Source organism: Agelaius phoeniceus, chromosome 9 (genome assembly GCF_051311805.1).
Source record: "Agelaius phoeniceus isolate bAgePho1 chromosome 9, bAgePho1.hap1, whole genome shotgun sequence".
Lineage (NCBI taxonomy): Eukaryota > Metazoa > Chordata > Aves > Passeriformes > Icteridae > Agelaius > Agelaius phoeniceus.
In genome coordinates, this window is record NC_135273.1 from 12,630,821 (window position 1) to 12,647,503 (window position 16,683).

General features: G+C 42.0%; 1 protein-coding gene across 3 annotated transcripts in view; it reads right to left on the bottom strand.

Annotated features, from left to right (window-relative positions):
* CNNM2 (cyclin and CBS domain divalent metal cation transport mediator 2) overlaps positions 1-16,683 on the bottom strand; it is a 112,462-nt gene that overhangs the window by 17,341 nt on the left and 78,438 nt on the right. For 2 of the 3 annotated variants that reach the window (XM_054637728.2, XM_077182926.1), the window contains exons 2-3: positions 7,172-7,315; positions 1,213-1,350 (exon numbers count right to left, since the gene is read on the bottom strand). In XM_054637728.2, coding sequence (XP_054493703.2) covers positions 1,213-1,350; positions 7,172-7,315 — 282 coding nt within the window. Of the gene's footprint in view, positions 1-974; positions 1,040-1,212; positions 1,351-7,171; positions 7,316-16,683 lie in introns of all 3 variants that reach the window. The other variant, XR_013183448.1, reaches the window with a different exon arrangement.

Here is a 16,683-nt window from a genome sequence, read left to right on the forward strand (position 1 = left end):
TGTAAGACTATGTCTGTTGAGCAGGTGCTTATGGAACTCCACCGAGTCTTGTACACTACATGAACCACGCCTTGCTTGCTGTTAAATCCACATCTTCCTGTTGAACTGCTTCCTTTCACCAAGGACACGCTCACGTGCTCATGAGCCGTAGGAGTCCGAGCCGTCTAAGGAATTACTGCCCCTCAGCTGAGATGTGATAACCAATCATGTACATATTTCTTTCAAGTCACAGAGGCAAAATAAAGCATGAAGACAGACTAGGAGCATCAAGGCAGGCAGTTACTGCATCTTAGAGGAGGGGAAGTACTAACTTCCAAGTGGAGCTGGCAAACTTCAGACAAAGCAACTTTATAATTTTCCACCCATGAATGTATGTTGAACACGGCAGCAAAGATGACCGTCTGAAAGGCCTGCGTGTGGCACGTCTTTATATGTCAAAGAGAGACAGCACAAGCAATAGGAAGGCATTTTTCCACAAGCTCTCCTGTTTAAAGGCCTCATCTCTGAGGTGAAAGGACCAAGTTTACGACGAAAGGCAATACCAGCCGCAAGAAACCATTCAAGGGCCTGGTCTCTCTGCCAGACTGCCCACCCAAGGGCTAAAACATCAAGGTGTTCTGGGATGGAGACAACTGTCCTCTGAAACCTCTGAAGTCATCAACGGAGGTCACACAAGCCAGACAGAAATCCATTTTAAAGAGTACAGTTCAACCACCTGTGCAGTCTGCATTAAATGTGTCAGGAGAGTTTTTCACTTGGAGTCATAAAGTCTCATGGAACGGGTTTAGACCTTCCTGCAACAAGTCCAGCAACTCTTTCTGGAGAAGGCACCAGAGTGCAATTACAGCCAGCTGGCCAGTGGTATCGAGTCCTCTTTGCTTTGTTCCCTGAGCTCTTCCTAATGGGGTGTACTTGCTAGTCGTTAATCTGACGGACTCTAGACATGCAGTGCGGCACTTGGCATTCATCCTTACCTTTCAGACCAATTTAAAGTTACTGGTCCACCCCTGGCATATGTCTCAGAGGGTTCATGCCGACACTGAACACAGGAGAGGAGAGAATTTAAAAAGAAAAACACAACAGTGGCATTATTTGTCACCCCACAATCCAGCCTCCCTTCCCGCCTGTCCTGTCCCACCCACCTCACCGGCCTTTGCTGACAAACTGCCTCAGGCTCTGGCACGATCGCAGAAGGAGATAACCCGCACTTGCCTGTGGCCAGGAACCGGTGCATTGCCAGGAGGAGCTGCGGTGATATTTTAACCTTCATCTCGCTGTCTGTCTGCTTGAAGGCAGAGAAGTCCTGCTTCCTGTCCCGATGAGCTACTTTCTTTTTCGTCTTGTTATCAGCTGGGGAAGGGAGGGTGGGAAAAGAAAGGAAGGAAGCGATTTCTGTTAGAACGGGGTCCAACGTGAACCGCGCCGGCCGTGGTCAGCCAGGAGGGCCACGCGGAGCACGAGGGGCAGGCAGAGCCCTCTGCAAAGCCCAGCTCACCATCACACAGCCCAAAGCACAGACCAGCAGGAGCTGTGCGGCCCTGGGGTGTGACGGTGTTCACACAGGTTTTAGAATGAGGGAAGAGACGGGAATGTTGACTCCATATTTCAGAAGGCTTGATTTATTATTTTATTATATATATTACATTAAAACTATACTAAAAGAATAGAAGAAAAAGTTCTCATCAGAAGGCTAGGCTAAGAATAGAAAAGAATGAATAACAAAGGCAGCTGTCCCAGACTCTCTGTCCAAGCCAGCTGTGCTGTGATTGGCCATTAATTACAAACAACCACATGAGACCAATCACAGATGCACCTGTTGCATTCCACAGCAGCAGATAATCCTTGTTTACATTTGTTCCTGAGGCCTCTCAGCTTCTCAGGAGGAAAAAATCCCAAGGAAAGAATTTTCATAAAAAGATGTCTGTGACACCTGGGGCCCCGTCCTGCACAGCCAGGCACCCCAGCCTCTGTCACATCTCTGTCACCCTGGTCAGGGGAAAGTCTCTGCTTGCAAACACCTGACTGCAGAGCAGCTCTGCATGTTGCACTTCTGGTGGGGAGAAGTCCTGCTCAGTACTACTGAATATCAAAAGTGTTGTTTTACAAGCATAGCTGGGATAGCTGTTTTTTACTTATACATTCCTTAGAAAATTCTCAGCACGTACACAGAGGAAATAGACAATAACTTATTTCTTTTGCTGTACCATTGGCCTCAGTGACTCTGCACAGCTGTGGCAAAATCTGCATGCCTTTGGCTGAAGTATTTTCAATGTCTGGTATATGCAGCAAAAGCTGGCAAGGTGTACAGCCTGGAGGTGGGAATCTCTGGCCACTTTACAAGCACTGAAGCCAGAATAAAGTACAGAATGGCTTCAGAAATTCAGATATGGCTTTTTGCCTGCTAGTGATCCTGGCTTCCTGGACTCCTGTGTCTTAAAACAGGCTCTGTGGTGAGGAATCTCCATTTGTAAAAGACAACATGAGACACAATACAGGTATTACCACCCACTCCCATAGCTGATACCCCAAAATGTTTGGGAAACCAGGTAAGTGGACAGCTACGGGTATGTTGGGGTATGGTATACATCAGTTGCAGGGAGAAGAGGTCTCTGCTCAGATGGCAGGGTGCTGCTCCTCTCTGGTGACACCACCTGTAGGGTGGCAGTGGCTATAAGCAGCAGAATGCTGTCAGACAGCTCTGAGCTCCACAGAGTGCAGGAAAGCCAAGTGTTGAGGCAATTCCTGTGAGCCCCTCAGAGATGATACACAGCTCAGGTTCTAGGGCCTTAGAGGGGGAAGATCCTAAGAACACTGCAGCTACTTGTCCATCAGCCCCTCAGTCAACTGGTGTCAAATGACTGGACTTCTGAGGGACTGCAGGTAGCTCTGGCACATTGATGCATGGCACAGGATTGGGCAGGCACACAAAGAGCTGCAGGTGAAGTTAACACTGTGAAACTGTACTTACTCCCAGGTGCTTGTTCAGATTTTGAGTTATACATGCAAAGATGATTAAAGTGATGCACTGGAAGCCACTGAGATCTGGAGCCTTTTACAAGTCCAAATAAATGCTACAGACTACATAAGGCTCAGAAACTGGTTGAGTTTGATGCTTGGAAATGCACAATACTGGTAATTTACAGGCTTCTAGATTTTCCCAAGTCACTCAGTCTTTTAGACATGAGTACATCCCCATCCTCAGCTTCCCAGGAAGCTCCAGGACTGCATCCCACTCCACTCCAGGACTATCACAGACTCAAAAGCAATACTGTGCTGACAGAAATTTGCCTTTTTGAGATATCTCAAGTGTATTCTGTGAGCAGTGCAAACCAGAAAGTTTGAGATGCTTGTTCCCAGGCACATGGAGAACAATGATGACCCATGTCCTTTATCTTCTTTGAAAGCAGAAGCCTCTTACCCTAGTAGTACTTTACACAAGACTTGGACTACATCAGGGACTGCAGTTTCTCTTCCAAAAGCAGGAATAGAAACCACTGAAGGGAGTGGCTACAGACTAAAAACAATCCCTGCCTTAGGAATATAGTTTGAGACAGACCTTATCGGTACTTGCAGTTAAAGGAAAGATGCATACCAAAGTAATGGAAAATTAATAGTGAAAAAAGTAGCCTAGAAGCTCTCACTAGGTCCTACCTCTTGTAAGAGATAAGAAGAATAGAAACTGTTTTTTTCTGAAAAGCTCAGAGAATGTTGTTTTTAAAGTACTGTATCTGAGGTGTTTTCTCACAAGGAGTTCCATCATTGCTCTCTTCAGGGAGGCAAAAATCACAAGTACAAGTGTTTGCCCTGGGACAGAGAAACATCTCTGTGCTTTTCCTTTTAAAGAGCTGTAACACTGCAAGCTTTACACTGCACTACTGGTACCTGAAAACAACACCAGCATCACACACTGGGAAGATGCCTTAAATCTTTCTGTCCATAATGGTCATCAAGATAAGAGACCCAGGCTCTAACTCAAATAATGGGCAATTTCAACTCCCACTATTTTTTTTCCTTGGCAGCTTATCCAAAAACCTTCCCTCAAGAAAAATGTTACATGGCTATAGCAGAGCCACATGGCTTAAGTATTATTGGCACTAGCATTATATTGGCTTATTTTTGCAAGGGATGGTCTTAAATTGTTCTTTGCTATCCAAACAACTTCTGAGCTTCTTTTAAGACATAAGAACCAAGGACTGGACTGTGACCAATGTAATTGAATCTGAACCAGGTATTTCCTGTCTGTCCTTTCTCTGGTAAGTGAGATGAAGATGCGGGCACTGAAGTTATCTTGGCATGCTGAAGTGATCTCTGCTCACAGAATGCTGAGCTGCTCTTTGGTTCTGCAACATGAACAATGAGATGCACAAGGGATACTCTCACTACAGCTTCTGGTGAGAAATTAACAAATCCTGCAAAGGTCTTCAGTAGGTTCTGGAAATATTTAGACATCACCTTCATGGGCAACAAGCCTGACCATGAACTCTGGGCTGAGGTAGAGAACTCCAGAGGAAGAGTGGTCAAAATGAAATTTAGGTTGTGATATCTCTTGTAATAATCCTAAACATAACATGAACAAGCAGTCTGTGCAGTCTAACACAGAACATACAGCTTTCTCCCTTGGGCCTCTAAGAAAGTTGAGAAATGCTCTCCCACCATGGCTAGAGCCATGGCAGCACAGGACAGATTCCTGTAGTGTGCCAACCATGAAAAAATGCTACAACTTTCCAGTACTAAGAGCCAAACACACTGGCAGCTCTTCATCACGACATGGGCTGAAATGTGTCATGACAGAAACATCATCTCTCCACCCCTTCAGCATCCCCAGTACAAAGTTCCATTCTCAGAAGTACTCAGTCTACCCAGATCTTGATGGGTCAGACATATTTAATAACTTTTCCTGCTCCCAGCATCTCTGCAAGCCACAGCACAATAGAACCATATGAAGACATACCATACATTTATTTGCACCCCTACAGAAATTCATGTGGAGCTCAGCAGTGAGAGCAGCTTTCAGCAGAAACTGTAAAAATACTATTGCTTCCACCTTAACACAGTTCAAATGTTTTTTCATGGAAACAACAGAAAGGCACAGCTCCAACACCAAGGTCAGCCATTTCATCAAATTTCAAGTTTCCATCAAAGCAAAACAAAACAATTTAAAACTTCAGAACAAAGTGTAACAATGCTGCCAGAATTTTTCAAAAGCTCTTTTTTAAAGTAAACACCTAATACAGAGCAAATCAGTCCAAGGGTTTCAAGCTGACCTGTTGTGAGCTGAGCAAGCCAGACTGCTATAATAATGAACAGAATCAGAGGTGGGGTTACTAACAATGACACTGTGATATCAACACCAAAAATAACCTGCCTTAACATATAATGGACAATAAAGTACTTTCAGTAAACTCATGTTCTCACACATGTTCTCATCACCAAACCAACTGGATGTTGGCTGCCCAAGTCCAATCCTCACAGCTTCTTGGGATTTCTGCTCTCTCCCTTACTGCTATAGTATCCTTCAGTCTAAACAGTGGAATGATCTCCAGTGCTTCATAAAGAAATTAGAAGTTCTTCATGGTACTTACTCACCCTCTAAAATTTCCTGCATCCTCCAGGAAGCCTAGGAAGTTTTCTTCCTGTTCTGAACGAGGAATTTTTGATAGTAAAAAATTATCCCAGGAATGAGAGTTTCAAGTGAACTCAATGTTCATCATCTCTGTTTTGTTAATATAGGAAGCCTTCAGGTAGTAAAATTAAAATTTAATTCTCATTTCCTTGCTCTCTAACATCTTATTAATGGGCAAAGCTTTTTTTGTCCTGAAGAACAACACAGCATGATCTATGTGTTTTCTTTTAACAAACAAGGCAGAGAGGGAAATTGAAAGCATAAGCAGTGTCTTCCCTCAAACATGCATGTAAATATCTCAAGGGTAGATAAAGACAGGATCTTTTTGGAGTATAAAAGGAAGTTTGAATTCAGCCTGCAAAAGCATTATGTTGCAACTGATTAGCCCAACAATTCATTTGTGAAGGTATGAAAAAAAATCAATATAACTGGCCTTCTATGATTTACACAGTAATTAAACTGTTCAGCACACGGTGAAACACAACTGTGATTTACATGATCCTTTGGGTACATAAATACTGATAAAATATCCACTAGCTACAGAAAGCATTTCAGGCAAAAACAAGTCTATCCCACAGTATAAAGTGCTCATTGGGCATTTGGCTTGGAGGGAGGATAGAAGATGCTTGGGTTGGCCTGAACAAATGCTGTAGAAACATTCTTTCCGTGAGGAAAGAGAAAAAAAGCAAAGAACAGCTGAACAGTGTTAAAGATACTTAAAATTATTATTTCTACTATAATAGAATCTGGAGACATCCTTGTGCTGCACGAAAACACACAGTGAAAAACAGCATCTGCCAGCTAGTGATCAAAGCCCAGATAAGACAGATGAAGAATGACTGAAAGGAAGTCCTGTATGCACAGGCCAGATTGTGCAGATGGGGGGAGAAGCAGACACTTCAGGTAACTGGCCAAGCTTTAATCTGGGAAAGAAAAGGGTCCAGATCTCTCAAGTTCTAGGTAATGGTTGACCTGCAGCATCATCTCCCTCAACAGACATTACCACAAAGAAGGAAGGAGCTGTGCTGAGTGATGAAAAGAGAAGGCTGGTTTAGGACAGGCTGGTTTTCAGCCCTGAGGAAGACTTTCCATTCTCAAGATCTCTCAATGAGTGACAGATATTCTAAAGAGACTCCATTCCTCCTCCTTGAGGCATGGTATTTGCCTGCCTCTTGCTGAACTATGGTTGTACATGGACTACAGGCCCTTGAGGCAGAGTGACGATAGGGGAAAATGTGGGAGATCATTGTTGCAGATGTAAACTTTCCAGGTAAAAGGATCAAATAAAGAAACTTGTCCTGCTTCTGAATTAACAAAGCCTAAAGGAGTGAGGTTCCCATGCTGCAAAACCAAAAATTACTTTGACCATCTGAGGGATCTGCAGGTCATTTTGTTAAGGAAATTTCAACAATTTGACTACTGAGATTTTTTACAACATAACAACATATTAACAACATAACATCTCTCAAAACACAGCTATAAATACAATTGCTGCTGGATGGAGTCTTTCTTCTCATCTATAAGCAAATTGCAAATATTTCTACTTACTGTATAGATCTGTTTCATCCAGAATTTCAGACTTGATGATCTCTTCAATCACATCTTCTAAAGTGACAATTCCCAGGACTTCATAAAAAGGGTCCCCTTCTCCTTCATTGTTTACTCTTTGCACTATAGCCAGGTGAGACTTGCCTGCAAGGAGACAGATCAGCAATTTAGACATTTTAGAAACTTCTGAATGATCAGAAATTATAGCAGAACTAGAGACATACAGGTATAAATAAAAAGACAAAAAGGTTGGTGTCAGGCTTTATGAAAAAAGGGGCAAAGTTTAACAGATGCTTAAAATCATAATCTGATTTCTGTCTGAGATACACATTCCTGCATCACATAAATCCACCTTATGCCCTAAAGAAGAGCTAAAAAGATTAGTGTTCTTGTTCTAATGTCTTTCCCAGCAAAACTGTTACCCAGGCATTGAATTAATCATATTATCTTGTTGTTCTGCTTCTTGCCTCATGCATTGGCAGAGGAAGGCCAGGCTGGAGCCCTCCTTTGCAGTGAGATCCCATGGATGTTTTCCCCAAGCCTGGAAAAAACAGCAACAACGACCAAAGCACAGGAACAGGATAGAGCTAGGGAGAAGTCAGCCCCATCCATCAGCTCCTCTTTTTCCCCTCTCTTCCTCAAAAATAATTTATTTATATATTCCCCACATGGGGTGATGACATGTTATTTAGGATTTAATTAATTAAAATATTCAAAGCAACTGTCTGATCAACAAAGAGAACATCAAAGAAGAGATTTAACAGCAGTTCTAAAGATTCCTGAGCTGTGCATCATTCACACTGAATTCTTAAAGTTCTTTCTGCCATAGCAATGATGATGGTAAGAATATCATCATCATGACCCTTGAAACCGGCCTGGATACCTCTGGTTGCCAGTTTCTCCAGCTGCCATTGAAAACCAGACCTTTCTAAAGCTGCATAAATAACAGCATTCATTCAAGTAAGTGGCATTCTGCAGTACAAGTACACAGACATCAATGTGCTTTCTGAACTATCAGGAGGTAAGAAACTGTGTCTCAGAATCTTCTTTGCTGGTCTCAAAAATTATCCTTATCCCCAACTGAGGAAGACAACCAAAATAGTTCAACTTTGCTTAGACCCCTTTATAGGCAATAATGACTGCCTGTTTTAAGATTCAGATTATTAGACTAACAAGCATTCAAACTATTCCAGCCCAGACTTACTCATGCTTAAAGAATGAAAATATCCCGAACAAATTAGACGAGGGAGGAAAACTTATCAACTACTGATATAAACATTGCATCAGGTCAAGTCAATTCACTTTGGTAAGTTTTTCACATCTGCTTTCCCAGGGACCCAACATAAGCAGTTAAAAACAAATTCTTGGTGAATGCTGTCTGTCGAAAGTTAAATTCTTTTGCTATTCCCAGCTTGTGATCATTTAAAAGGAATTTTCCAAAGCAGGGTCTAATATTAGACTCAAAATGAAGTTTCCATTCCACTTAGGCGATATTCTCACCAAAGTAACTACTGCATAATCTGATTGTCTTGGAGCTACTCGTTTAGATGCAGATGGACATACTTTAAATACCAACTGCACAGCACTGCTGAGTCTTATCTTGAGGAGACCTTATTCTACAGCAAATTAATAGAAAGATGATTTGTGATTTTTAAAGTATCAACATTCATATTGTACTGAAAGTCTTGCACTGTGCCAGGTTTTACGGGTTTTATTTCTCTGCATTGCTGGCAAGACTTCCAGCTCTTTCTACTGCTCAATGAACAGCATTGAAGTGACTTCAAAATAACATGAAAGATTTGAGCACTATTATTACTGCAATTTGCCTGTAATATATGACTCCAATTATATTCTTTTAACATAACAATGTTAAATAAGAACTGCAGCATCAAAAAAAAAATTGCATAGACAAAACAAATGTTCTAATTTATTTCCCAGTGCTTGCTCATGCTATATTAGTATATTTGCTTTCAAGTCAAAAGACAGGCTCCTTCAAGAGCCATTTCTATCACAGACCACAGCAGCTCATCAGCACATGCTTATTCAGGTGCTAATTCCTCAGGATATGTGTTCTCACATATTAGTAAGTGGTAAGATCTGTTCAATTGGGTTAAATTAAAAAAACAAACCAAGTAAATCAGCCAAACAAGAACACTAACAGACAATGCTATCACCTCGTGTTCAGCTTTGATCAAAATCATCAGCCTTCTCCTCCACTTCTGCACTGCCTATAATAATGCTGAACTAGGTGATGAAATTTGAAATTTTGAAAAGAACAGTCTTTCTAACAATGGAGTCCTGAACGCATCTACAAGCAATGTCAGAGATTTATGAAAATGGGATGAGGGAAGGACCTGAGGGGTTGGAATACAATGGGAAGTTGTGCACAAGTTTCATCCACAAAACAAGTTGCATGCCCTTCCTACCAGAGTGGTCCCCACCAGGAATTCAGCATCACTAAAGCACGTTATGCTCTCCTCATTTGAGCAGCTGCAGGAATCTGATCCAAGCAACACCACCTAATGTGAGATGAGTGACCAAAACCTGTACCAGCTGCTGCTCTCTTAAGCAAAGTGAGCTGGTAAGACAGGAGTTATGGAGAGGTATCAGGCATTTTGCACTTTCTGTGATGAAAAAGAAGGCTAGAAACACTTTTTTTCTGGCCTTGCCATAATCTCCAATTTTAATGGTTTTTTACTTATCACCCAAAGTATCAAGACCATTGAAACTTGCCATCTTCACTGGATTTTGGTGGGTAGCATGGATACTCAGTTCTACCCTCATTCTTAAATAACCTACATGTTACAGAGAATTTATCTGCTGAGAAGAGATAAATTATCCACACACATGGTGGCACTAACCTTTCCTCCCTCCTGATTGTCAAGTTTTCCTGTTCCAGGCTTTCATCAACCCAACATTTAGCTGGGGTCAGATGAATTTAAGCCAATCTAATAAGCTGCCCCTAAAAGGCTGCCTTTTTCTCCCAAGTTCTCTCCTTCCTTTCTATTGGCTCCAATGCTCATGAAATTACTTGATGAGACAGATGAGATCCAAAAATGACATCTCTTGTGTCTTTGCAAAATAATTTTGACCCAGATCCAATAATTTGCAAGAAATCACCAGACAGTGGAACACACATCAGAGGTGGTGACGGAGATGTTATGAAGATGCATTCCCAGACTGGCTGCCCTCTCACCACAGAAGACTGAAAATAACCTGCACGTATGGAAGTAATCAAGACATAAAAGGCTAAAGGAAAAGCTAGGAGTGCAAAGACCTCTTTATGCATAGTAAAAGAGCACAACACAGCATGTGCTCAACTGTAAAAGTGGCCTGTAAGTAAAATAATGATTCCCCTGAGTGTTTGAAACAGAAATTGGCTACAGCTTTATTCAAACACTTTATCAGGCCACGGACAATTGTCATATTATTTTATTCAATTGAAAAAGAGCAGTTTCAGCTTGTATTTTCTATTGCTAAAGACTCATAGCACATATCCAGTAAGGAGCTGAATGAAGTAAACATCCAGCAGGTTCAAAAATCTGGACTGCATATAATATTCCTAAGGCTTTGAGAGCAGAACATAAAAATTACACAGAGAGAACAGGTGTAAGGAAAGTTCTGTACTTCACTGATTTTCTGGCCACAGTTTCTAACCACACTTCATAGATGACATTAATGCTCCTTTAATCCTTTGCTTTAAGTGTTGATACAATGAGATTTAGCAAGTGGGCAGCTCTGTAAAACTGCCAGTTCTGACAATAAAGGCAGAAATGATGTGTGACCCACAGCTCCTCTGTGGGCACAGGCAGGCAGTGTTTGCTTTCTGCCTCAGTTTCCCCCCTTACAGTGACAGAAGTGACACCACCAAGGGCCTGTGTGGGGCTTATACCTGTACATGGCCCAAGTTGTGACAAATGTTATTCTCTCTGTTACCTCCACATGCAACTAAAGCACCAAGCAGTTTTGGTAAACATAAATCCAGTCTCTTCCCATTGCTTAAAGCCCTGCTGCTCAGCTTAGATTTTGCTCTGTAGAATTTCTGATTAATTTATTAAGCTAATTAGGAAACATGAAGATGCTTAGTTAAATCCGCATGAGTAAGTGAACCTAGAATGAGCTCCTGGGAGTCCATGTGATTTAATGACCACACAGAACAGAACTGGAAGAAAGAAATGCCTGAGATACTCATTCTCTTCCTGTACCATGACAATTTCTTGGGAAATACAGAGTGGTGGAAAATTCTCCTTTTGATCCTGAGGCATTTATACATCTAGAGCAAGGACCTCAAGAATACTGTCATGCAGTTCAAACCAGAGATGAAAACATCTCTTCAAGATCTGCTCTGGTCACTCACAGGATCGTGACTCCATGAAGGGTTCTGCCATTTGGATGGAGCTGTACCCACCCCACTCTCACATGTCACTTCCCCACAGACACATATGCAAAAGAAACAGAATGACAGACATATTGTGGAGTTCAATAAATGCAAATGCAAAGCCATAAACCTGGTACAAAACAACCCCATATGCTGGCACTGGGTGAACACACTACAGGAGTCAGCAGCATGTCCCTGCAGCAATGAAAGGAACTGTGTGCTCACATCAGCACACGTGCAGCTGGCAGGTCAAGGGAACAGATTATTCCTCTCTATTTGACACCTGTGAAACCACACCTGCAGCTCTGGCATTCAGTTTGGGGTTCTCCAGTTCAACAAAGACACCAGGAAACTGAAACAGTTTTGGTGGATGGAGATCCTAAGAAGGGCTGGGCTGGAGCCCACGATGCACAAGAAAAAGCAGAGGGCTCTGCATTGGTGGAGTCTCGCAGAGAAAAGGCTGAAAGAAAGGACTGCAAAATCTTCCTGTACCTCATAGAAGGCTACAGAGAACACAAAACTAGAGTCCTTTGAGCTAGATACTGATGGGACAAGAGACAATAAACACAAATTCAAACATGGAGACTCTTTAAATAATGAAAACTTGCTCCTCATGATGGTGGTCAAACACTGGAACCGGCCCAGAGGGGCGGTGAAATCTCCAACTTTGGAGGAATTCAAAACTCAGTGACCTGAGCCAGCTTCAAAGGTGGCCCACTCCAAAGAGGGGATTGGACCAGATGACCTCCAGAAGTCCCTTCCTAAATTATCCAGTGATTTTAAGAGATTTTGAAGGGAGGTCTGACTAAAATCCCAGGCCAAACTTCATTGTTGAATTTTCATTACCAAATTTCTTAAAAAACTGAAAAACTTTCAGTTTTGCATAAGGATATATAAAAACAGCAAATTTACTGATCTGGAATGCCACAATCTTGCCTTGTATGTGACCAAATGTAATAACAAAATGCTACTACTAGCCAGACTATGCTTCAGAAAATTACAATACTGCTGCCATAGCTTTAGAGCAAACACAGGTTCCCAGGAATGAGTGATCCAACAGCAAAAGTGCAATTTAGGGGCTCTGAGCAGTGAGCTACAACCTGCAGTGATGTGTATAAGCTTACACTATGAGAAAGCAACTTGAAATGCCGCTATTTCTGCCAAAGAAGGTTTAGGAACTCAGTAACTGGAAAGATTTGTAGATGTTATTTCCCCCCTGCAAGCAGCAGATCTTACTAAAGGCTCCTGGCTTCCTTAAAAAAAAAATTTAAAAGAAAAATCAAAGCTGTGGTAGACATTTATAAAACAGAAGATTCTTGTTAAGTCAGTTTGTGGTAAAACAAGAATCAGGCTAGTGCATTTTTGTTAAAACCAGTAATCTGAGTCTGTTTGCTATTGGTTAGTGCCCTGGAACATTAAGCCATAGCCTGTTTAATATGCCTTCAATGACATGGAGAAAAATCCCATGTGGTGTTTAGCTGCCCTTGAATTTTCTAACTAACAATCTGTGCTTCTGAAAATTCTCCCTGTTTAAACTTATGGGACTGTTTTTGTTTCGACTGATTTGTACAAAGGTAAACACTGGCCTGTCACTGAGATTCACAGGTTCAACAACACATTATTCCAACCAATCAATTTTAAAACACATTGTATAATTTATCCATTAAAAATAACTCCCCCTGGAGTAGCCCTGGCTTGCAAGCAATTATATCAAAGTAAAAAGTGTTTTCCTCAGTTTCTTTTCTGCACCACAGTTCAAGGACATTTAATCTCCCTTCTATTAGCAGAAATTTGCATTCATGCTGTTTGCTTTTTCACTTTGATTATTTTCAATGGGGCAATCAGACTGGTATTTTCCCCAAACACACACACATAAACTGGTGCACACTGTCTTTGGGTTCATAACACAACACTATTCACAGAATCAAGAGAAACCGAAAACTTCTGTAAAAACATAATCTAGGTTTAGACAAGACTTTTTAGATCCTGTTCTTTTCAGCAGCAAAACATATAATTTTTAATATATATTTGGGAAGGGAATCTGATAACTAGCATTCATTTAATACAACCACATAAAAATCATCCAGACCCTCAAAGGAAATGAGTGAAAGTATCAGCACAACCATTGGGAATACAGTGATTCTCCTTTAAACCAGAGAGCTCAGCCTCGTACAAACATTAACTAGAAACCACAGCAGCCTTCACAGGAAAATAAAAAAGTAGCACTTTAAATAGACTCTTTGTGTTAAAGTCCATTTAGTGGGAGGACACCAAAAAAAGCAAAAATCAGGGAGAGTTTCAGAATGACTTCCTGACAGTGAATTGTATTTGTAAGGAATACTTTCCCAAGGGAAACGACAGAAGTTCAGTTACTTGCAACTTTGAAAACTTGACTGGACAAAGCTGCTAGAAAGGACTTAATAATTCTCCAGTGCCCTGTGGCAGATGGAAGAGAAGTGATGAGCTAACATTTTCCATCTACACCAGCCTACCAGTCGGTGTAGGCACTCCAACTCAACTGCTGCTGCCTTCAATCCCTTCTGCTAGGACCTTGGTGAGACACACACTGACAAACTTAATTTACTTTGCTGCTGCTTCTAAATGTGAGAGCACAGCTCTAGAAAGCTGCAGCTTTACCTGCAACTGAACTGAACCTGGCGACCAACTCAGATCTGGAGCTGGGAAGTCTCCATAGGTACACCAGTAAAATAAATTAGCTGGGAACCAGAAATAGCTTGAGTGTAAGGAAAAAAAGGTAATTTCAACTCAGACCTCTGCTATCAAAGCAGAAATCTTAGGGAAGAATCAAATGTGAGAATATTTAGGGAAAACTATTAAAAGGAATAGGCAGGCATCATGAATGAAATTGAAAAGTGGAGAGAAAGAGTTTCAGAAACTCCTTGAACATTGCTAACAACTCCCTTGTCATGAACAGCATGGCAATGCTTCCCAGTCAGGCAATGCTTTTGCAGTAGGGAATTTGTGCTGAATATGGCTGAGGTTAACAATAACCAGGGTCCACAAGGGTGTAAAATGCACACCACTAGCTCAGCTGCTCTCAGTGTTGGCCAGAACTCTGAGTTCAGCCTAGTAAATGAACAAACACAAGCTGCTTCCCAGAACTGGAAGCATTTTCTGCCTTAGTGAAGTATCCACTGGATCTGAAGTAGGAGAGGAAGAGAAGGAAATCCTAATACTTGAGAAAGAAATCTCTCCCAAAACCAGAATACCTTTGGACACCTGTCTGAGGCTCTAACCTGAGCAGAAGGTTGTGACACTAGGACACTGGTAGTTTGAGATGAGAAACAGGGTGGAAGTTTAAAAACAAAATTAAGGAACCACTTCAGAAGTGAAGCAAACTAAAGAGAGAAGACGTGGCAACAAGAAGAGAAAATACTGAATCTGGAGAGAGGCCTAGGACTATTTGGACTGACATAGAACAAAAAAGTTCAGATAAAATTTAAGGCAGGCAAACAGAATATTGAAGTCATTCTTGGTCATGGTTCAAGTCTTCCACATTGGATTGAAAAGATACTGAAGTGTGACTTATGCTGATGTGATTTCCCCCGTGCCCCCACTTCCCAAGGCAAGTAATGACCTTTTGGAAAGAAGTGTAAGAAATGCATGTCCTTACTGACTCGCACCTCCACAGCACGATCAGTAAGGAATGTTTTTAGTGTTCAAGCACCCTAAAAAGGAGCCATACTAATTTTATTACTTCCCTGTTTGTTCAAGATTGTCCCACCGATTTCAGCATTCCTTCGGGGATGAAGAGCAGGCACCGGCACAAGTGCTGCCAGCAGAGGGAGTGCAAAACCTTGGGTTTGCTGAGCTCCAGCTCCAGGTCCTCCCCAGACCTCAGCCCAGCAGATGGAGAGAAGAGGCCCTGGATTCTGGCATCGGTGGGGCCTGGCTGCTGGCTGGATGTTGAATCCTTTGAGAGATGTGCCCTTCAGCCTGGGATCCACAGCAATCCCGTCTGCAATGGCCTGTTCAGCATCTCCTCCTGCAGCTTTGCATTGCTGCTATGACTTGTCCCCCTCCAACTTCCTCTGCCTTCCCTGCCCTAGGGGAGACTAATTCTTGAGCTCTTTAGAAGGGCTCAGGAAAGAAACTGTCACCTCCTCATAGTCTCCTCCAGTCCAACAGGAGGAGACTGCTACCACAAACCAAGAGTTAGCCCCCTAAATGAACACAAGAGCATCAAGAGATGTATGTTTATGAGCAACAAAATTATAAATCAATCCAAAACAACAGTGAATGGGATGACTTTGATGTTCAGGTAACCAAAACAACACCAACAGAAACAACACCCTTGTTCTGTATCACTGCAGCCAAAAATCCTACTGATCTAATCCATCCTCTAATCCTGCCTCCCTCAATTCCTAGAACAGACTGGGTTTAATTCAGAGAGCTTCTAGATTTTGGCATCTACACCATGGGATTTTAAATCGACAAAGGTAAAGTACTAGAAGGCACAACAGAAACATGTTTGGACATTAGGAGAAGGTTAGCTGAGGCCAGCATGCTTACATAAGGACCTGAACTGTGCTGAGAGCAAAGAGCATGAGCTGCAAAGGAAGAGCAGCATCTTGAGACTGTGGGTCCTGAAAGGAATTGGGGGCTTGATATACTCTTTTTATTATTATTATTATTATTATCATAATCAGCTGTTATAGTTTACTTTTAGTTCACTATTTAGGATATAAATTTAAAAGGGTTCCTGTGTTACCAGCATTTTAGTTCATTAATATTCTATTTTAATGACTTGTTTTACTTCAGGCCATTTATATCACATGTAGTTTGCAATTCCAGCAGCTCCAAATCCAGCCTGGTCGATGGCACCATCAGATTTTTCAAGCTTTCAAATTTATACTGTGACAGAAGCCAGAGGAAGATGAACAAAAAGCTACCCTGTTAACTTTCTGAATTGGCAACACCACCTTCATCCAGCCAGGTCTGTACAAGCCCAGGAGCACTCAGGTGTGTGCACTGCCACAGTGCCCAAAGCTGTGGGATAAACACACCCCTGGAACACAACCAGAGCCATGACCTTGACTCTGCACAAGCGCAGGATCGGGGCCACGTGAGCTCTGGCACTGCACATTTGTTTCTCTTGATTCACACAGTGCCA